The sequence below is a fragment of the Littorina saxatilis genome, unplaced genomic scaffold, assembly GCF_037325665.1.
Source record: "Littorina saxatilis isolate snail1 unplaced genomic scaffold, US_GU_Lsax_2.0 scaffold_515, whole genome shotgun sequence".
NCBI classification, from domain to species: domain Eukaryota; kingdom Metazoa; phylum Mollusca; class Gastropoda; order Littorinimorpha; family Littorinidae; genus Littorina; species Littorina saxatilis.
The window spans coordinates 7,617-14,828 of record NW_027126992.1 but is presented as its reverse complement, the minus strand read 5'-3'; the positions used below and the strand labels follow the sequence as shown (position 1 = coordinate 14,828).

The 7,212-nt window shown below is 52.4% G+C and overlaps 1 protein-coding gene across 1 annotated transcript; it reads left to right on the top strand.

Moving 5' to 3' along the window:
- The first annotated feature begins 3,858 nt into the window (after positions 1-3,858).
- Positions 3,859-6,117, top strand: LOC138955452 (uncharacterized). Its single transcript, XM_070327057.1, has one exon. It carries the CDS (start codon positions 3,859-3,861, stop codon positions 6,115-6,117), a length of 2,259 nt encoding a protein of 752 aa, XP_070183158.1.
- The last annotated feature ends 1,095 nt before the right edge of the window (positions 6,118-7,212 follow it).

Here is a 7,212-nt window from a genome sequence, read left to right as displayed (position 1 = left end):
ATTAAAATATTCCTGATGCCTTAAGGGGAGAGGTGGCACGAAAAATGAAATCTGAATATTTGTAAGTTTTCTTTGAAGTTTAGGGGTACTTTATAGAAAGAAAGCATGAAAAAGCACCTGCATGCCCAGTTTTTGACCAAGCAAGTAATATTTTCATAAAAAAAAGACCAATTTCTTCCAAAAAATATGAAAATTACACACCACGCCTCATGAAATTCAAAAGACATTTTTGAAGCTACAGGCTTCAAATGCAGTGAAAATTACTCCCAGATAACAGTTTCAGACTTATACAGAGCCAGTTTGACCAAATTACCCCAGTTCGAATTCAGCAGCATAAATTGAGAGATATAAATTTTTGTCCCCAAAATACCCAATCAGGCTTATATTATATTCCCCCCCAAAAAAATTTGATGGGTTATACAAAAACCGCTCTGTAAGAGTCTAGCAAAATCAAATCTTACTCCTGTAAAAGACAAATTATAACTCTACCACAAGCAGTTCTGCCGAAATATCATTTCCCGTGTTGATACCGTCCTTGAAAACCCATATTCAGAGAAAATTGCATTTGAAAGTTTGTGAAGTGTTTCTCTACACATTATGAAGACACATTGCTGAAAAAAAGTCTGGGTGTGTTCATGTATTGTTCCGAGTCTTCTTCAAATGATGTTGGTACTTATTCCCCTCCATCCCCCATCAGTCCAGCACCGTACACCTCCCCCTCCTGGTCTTCTCGCCTTCCCAGCTGACGTTGACGACCAGCACATCTTGCCCTACGAGCTGCTACAGCGGCCACATCTGTTGCTCTCTCCGCCTTCTGGGGCCAGTTTCATAAGATAGCAGTGAACCGACTGACAGTCGATCGACTGCCCAGTCGATGGACTGTGGTTGATCGCCGGGTCACCGAAAAGCGCGTTTCATGAGCGAATCACCGTCACCCGTGGACAACCGCAGTCGACCGACTGTACAGTAATCCGAATGGCCAAGTCGAGGGCTAAATTTAGCAACATTACCACTTCCGTTTGCTCATTCGCACGTGGAAATGGCCGATTTCGAAGAAAAAACAAGTCTCGGCCCGCTCAAAATAACAATGACCGAGACTTTCAGTAATTCCTTCGCGTGACGTCTAACCCTCTTACGCCATAATGTGACGTCTTCAAGACATAACCCTGACTTGTCTCCTGGATTACTGCGTCATGATAGATACATTTCGAAGAACAATCACAAGGTTTGGCTCACAATCCAAAAAAGTGTGAGCATTCTGCCATTGACTGTGCGGATAATTACATTTATTTTCGGTTTACCGCAGTAAGCCGAACACAGTGTTGGGGGGAGAGCATCACCGTGTTTGGCCGACTTCCGGTGAGACGACCCGCAGTCGGCCGACTGAAATTTTGTTCGTGAAACCCGATAACGTCGGATTACTGTGGTTCTCTCGGACAACTGCAGTTGGTCGACTGTGTTTCTGGCTTATGAAACTGGCCCCAGGGGCCAGTTTCATAAGATAGCAGTGAACCGACTGACAGTCGATCGACTGCCCAGTCGATGGACTGTGGTTGATCGCCGGGTCACCGAAAAGCGCGTTTCATGAGCGAATCACCGTCACCCGCGGACAACCGCAGTCGACCGACTGTACAGTAATCCGAATGGCCAAGTCGAGGGCTAAATTTAGCAACATTACCACTTCCGTTTGCTCATTCGCACGTGGAAATGGCCGATTTCGAAGAAAAAACAAGTCTCGGCCCGCTGAAAATAACAATGACCGAGACTTTCAGTAATTCCTTCGCGTGACGTCGAACCCTCTTACGCCATAATGTGACGTCTTCAAGACATAACCCTGACTTGTCTCCTGGATTACTGCGTCATGATAGATACATTTCGAAGAACAATCACAAGGTTTGGCTCACAATCCAAACAAGTGTGAGCATTCTGCCATTGACTGTGCGGATAATTACATTTTTTTTCGGTTTACCGCAGTAAGCCGAACACAGTGTTGGGGGGAGAGCTTCACCGTGTTCGGCCGACTTCCGGTGAGACGACCCGCAGTCAGTCGACCGAAATTTTGTTCGTGAAACCCGATTACGTAGGATTACTGTGGTTATCTCGGACAACTGCAGTCGGTCGACTGTGTTTCTGGCTTATGAAACTGGCCCCTGGACCCTCACCTTGTCTTTTTTGGCCAAAGCAGAATGAGTAAGCTCAGTAATTGGCAAGCGCATGTGGTCCATGACCTGTGCCAGTGCAAAGTTGCCTCTGTTGAACTTTGCAACAGCCTCAGCGGTGTCTGCTTCCACCCGGTCTTTCCCAACAAAGACTTCTTTGGGGCAGTGTCCCCACATGACATTGTGGAGAGACTCATTACTGTTCTGAGTCTTGCCATGGGCCGCGCGCTTGAGAAGAATGGGATTTGTCATTCTCCTGTAGATGGGCAGAACAGCATGTGATACTTCCCTGGACAAGGCGGTGCCGTTGTGCCCTGCGTGTGGAGGTGGTGGTTGCCCTTCTGCCCTGGCTCTTTGAAAAAAGCACCATGAGGCTGGCCCGGCTGGACATCTGTCGTGGTGAGGGTCCTCGTCAGTTGAAGTCACATGGAAGAAAGTGGCCCAGATCGCCTGCTCCATGGCTCGCTGATCTTCAAGGTTGTTGAGGATGGCGCTACGGAAGTAGTTTTGCAAGCGTTGACACTTTTCCTTGGTTAGTCGCCCCTCCCCTCTTCCACCAAGCCTTCCATCCTTTGATGCCTTGCGGAGAGCTGTGCCCATTCTCTTGGGGAGGTGGTTGGTACATTCTAGCTTGGTGATTGGACGTGTGGGACCGTAGGGCTGAGCTGCAGCCAGAGCATTGAACACTGTGGAATCTCCGTCCGACAGCATAGTTCTGTACCTGAGGTTGTGACGCTCAACAGACCTGCAGCATAGAAAAATTCAAAAAACTTAGTGTAAAGTACTGGCTGGATAACTACTGTCTTGAAAAAAATATGAAAAAGACTGGGGTTCATCCTTTAGGACATTGTGAACATTTAATGATTTATCAACAAAAGAAAATGTATTCGTGAAGGGTTTGTGGACAGTGTTTTGTTGCAAAAATATGTGACCCTCCACCACGAAATGAGTCGCATGTCACCTCGCGCGGTTCTGCGCTAGGCTCAATATAAGTCCGGGGAGTGTCTGGTAACAGTGTGAGGGTCACCTTAGTCACAGGCTTATAACTCAAACAGTTTTCGCTCTTTTCTAAAACGGTTTTCACCACTGGATAGAGCATAAAAAACTCTTTAAGAAACTGTAAAAATATGAAAATCATGCAAAGGTGACATGCGACTCATTTCGTGGTGGAGGGTCACAAATATGCTTCTGTGTTGTGTTTTGTTGGTCTTCATCTTTCTTTGTAAACAAAAACAAACACCCACAGTGTACCATGCTTTATACAATTTTAAATAAGATTTACTTTTTAGCGCAACCTTATTCAATCACATATTCTTACCTCAACTCACATAAATGGCATTAACTTCAGTTCATTGCTAAGATATTGAAGTAGTACTCGACCCTGGTAAGGGGGGAAGTAACTCCCTAAGAAAAACAATCCGTAGTCAAGGACGGGAGTCACCTCCCCTACCGGTAACCCGCACATGCGCGGTCCTGCTACCGGCCGCCATTCCACCCACTTCAACACTACTGCACAGACGTGTTGTTGTACTCCGGCATATTTTTTGCCTTGGCCTTTTTGTGGAAGGCCATTTGACCCTGGTCTTTGCGTTGCTTTCTTTAGGTAAGATCGTTTCACTTCTCTTCGCTTCGCGTTGCGTTTGTTTGAGTATTTTCGCTGTTGTAATTCTTCTACACGTGCGCGTGTTCGATATTGCAAATGGCGGACAAAAACTCTAAAAGCAAGGGCAAACTTGTTTCTCTGCTCTCTTCACCGGGGAAAGAGAAGGATAAGGACAAGTCTAAGTCTAAATCAAAGACGCGTGCCTCTGTAACTTCGTCACAGGCTACGTCTTTAATTCTGGTTACTGACCCGGTGACTAAGAAAACAGAACGGGTTTCGCTTGACTCTACGTCACCGTCACCGGTTTTTCCCACGCAGGAACGCTCTACTTCTCCTCTCTCGCGCTCGCAGACGCCACGGTCTAGCGAGTCCGTGTCTCGGGAAGAAATTTTGGCAATGTTTGCTACCTTGAAGCATGACCTAGTTGCCTTACATTCTGCGGAAAGACCTGTCGCTCCCCTCCCGCCTGGCGTGGGGGGGGTGGCCTCTCTTTCTAGGCTGCGGCCGTCAGCGACGATCACGTCGGCTGATCTCGGGCCGGATTTTTCTGGTTTGGTTGCGGATTCCCCTGCCTTTTCAGGGGGGTTCGCGGCCTTAGCGCCGCCCGGTTCCAGCGCTTCGGCGTTGGGCGGCGTTTGTGGGAGTCCCCATCTTTTTGGGGGCTCACACTTGCCTGCGGGCCCGGGTTACGCTCTTGCGTCGCCGGGTTCGCAGACGGCTCCTCCCCGGCAGTACACCGTCCATCACGTGGCGGGTGCGCTAGGGAGCGGCGAAGCGCGCCAGCCTGCCCCCCTGGGATCAGTTTCGGCTGTCCCGGCCTCTGGGGGGCAGGCAGCAGCGTCTTGTCTGTCCAGCTCTGGCCTACAAGATTCTGTCGGCGGTCATCGACCTGTAGCTCTTGGTCCGGCTGCCGCCGTTCCTGGTTCGAGTTCGCAGGGGGTAGGCTCCTCTGGTTGCCTCTCGGGGCTTCCGGTCGGGCCTGCCCGCGGGTTGTCGTCCTCGACTTCCGGTTGTGCTGTGGCAGGCACTTCCGGTGGAGGACAGCGGGCTAGTGGTTCCGGTGGCAGTGTCCCTGCTATCCCGTCCCTGGTTACGCATCGACTTCCGGCCCCGACTTCCGGTTCCGCCGCGGCGGTTCCGGTTGTCGGCGGTGCTGTTGGTGGACAGTTTGCGGCGCTTCCGTCTATTGTTCAACCGACTCTAGCCACTTCCGCTTCCGTGGACGGGTGGGTTTCCGGTTTGCCGGACCCTCCTTCTGATGGAGATCAGGAAGGTTTTGGAGAGGAACAGGAAGGGGATGAGGATTGCTCTGAATCTGTTACCCCCTTACGGATTCCCAATAAACTGGGCCCTACTCTGGAGTTGGCTGCGGAGATAACCTCACGGTACTTCCCTGAGGGTGTCTCCGCCGATTCTACTGTGGTCGCACCCCCTCCTTCTGCTTTGGCAGATTTTGCGGGCGCGGGGGACACGAAGGCGAAGTTCCGGTTCATTGAATCTCCTTCCGTCCCTTTTGTGATGGCTCAGGTGTTGGCGGACGCTAACACACCCTACCCTCTCTTGGCTGCTCATGGGGAAGCCCCCCCGTCTGCTCAGCCTTGGTTAGCCTCGGCTCAGGCAGGCGGCGGCCTCCCAGCTAATTCAAGAAGATCGCGGCTGCCTAGCAGGCCACATTCTCTTCTCTCCTCGTTTTCGCTGCCCACAGCTCCACTTCCGGTGACTCCGGAACTGGCTCGCTTACGGCAGGACGGTTATAGCCGAGATAGGACTGCCGTGTGTACGGAACAGAGTCTACTCGGGCTGGAGGAGAGCGGGCGTTCTTCCCTCGAACTGACCTCCTTAGCGGAAACGCTCATCCGGTCTCTCACGAGAGCCATCGCTTCGTCCATCGAACCTTTTAGGTTCCGTGACGATGCCATTGAGGCTGATGCTGCCATGCTCTTGGCGGCCCTCGCGAAGGTCACTGACAGTCAGATGACTCTTGCTGCTCGGCTCTACTCTCAGGTTGTGTTTTGGAGGCGCGAGGCTTTTCTTAACGGCTCACGCCTGACGGATAAGGCCACCATAGACTCTTTGAGAGTCTCTCCCTTCTCAGAGGGTGCGTTGCTGGGATCACGCTCTTTGGATGCCCTCCGGCAGCAAACGGAGGAGGCTCGTGACCATCATGTGGTGCAACTGACGGAACTCGCCCTTAAGCAGCACGGTAACAAACCACGGAGTTCTGCACCAGCTGCAGGCAAGTCCTCAGGGCAGAAGTCGTCTCAGGCAGGTAGGGGTGGTTCACGTTCCCGCCCTTACCAGCGTAAACCTTCCTTTGGGAAGCGGGGGTCTGGGCGCAAGCCCAACCCCCAATGAGACCCCCCCGATCAAGTCACCCCCCCAGCCTCTACCCTTTCGGTAGCAGGCGGCCTCTCCCGGGCCCTTCCAGTGTGGCTGTCTCGGACAAGCAGCCTATGGATCATGGGGGTGATTCGATCGGGGTTCCGCCTTCCTTGGCAGGGAGGCAAGGCCCCTTTGTCCAGAGCGCCGGCCAATTTCCGGTTTCCGGCCAGCCTCGACGCTCGGGAGGCAATTCAGGCGGAAATCCTTCTCTTGCTGCAGAAGCAGGCTATAGAGGAGGTTCTCGACCACTCCTCCTTGGGTTTTTACGGAAGAATCTTCGTTGTTCCCAAGGCTTCCGGGGGGTGGCGGCCAGTCTTAGACCTCTCTCCACTGAACCGCTTTTTGCGCAAAATTTGGTTCACTATGGAAACGCCGGCGACCGTCAGGGAGGCGCTTCGCCCGGGCGACTGGGTGACGTCCGTCGACCTGACGGACGCCTACTTCCACATCCTCATGCACGAGGCGGACCGGAAGTGGTTGCGTTTTCTGTGGGGGGACCGAATCTTCCAGTTTCGAGCCCTTCCCTTCGGGCTGTCACTTGCTCCCTGGGTATTCACCATGGTGGTGCGCCAACTTTGTGCCCTCGTTCGGCAGCACAGGGTTCGGCTCAGGGCATACTTGGACGACTGGCTGATCCTTCATCAGCAGGAAGCGCTCTGCCTTCAGCATACCCAGTTTGTCCTTGCCCAGGCTCAGGATCTCGGCTTCCGAGTCAACCACACCAAGTCCGAGCTGACTCCGTCGCAGACCTTTACTTACCTTGGCATGGCGTTCGATTCACGGGAGTGGACAGTCCGTCCCACTCAACGCCGGGTGGACAAACTGCAGGCTCTTCTGTCTTCCCTGTTAGGGCTTCAGTCAGCTCCAGCCCGGACGCTTGCGTCTGTACAGGGCCAGATGGAGTCCATGTCGTCCCTTATTCCGCTAGGCAGATCCCACAAGCGCCCGTTTCAGGCGGCGCTCAGTTCAGTCTGGAATCCGACTTCACAAGGCTGGGACGTTTCAGTCCCGCTCGGGGTCTGGTTTCAGCAGACCACGCTTCAGTGGATGAACACCCCTTGGCTTCTG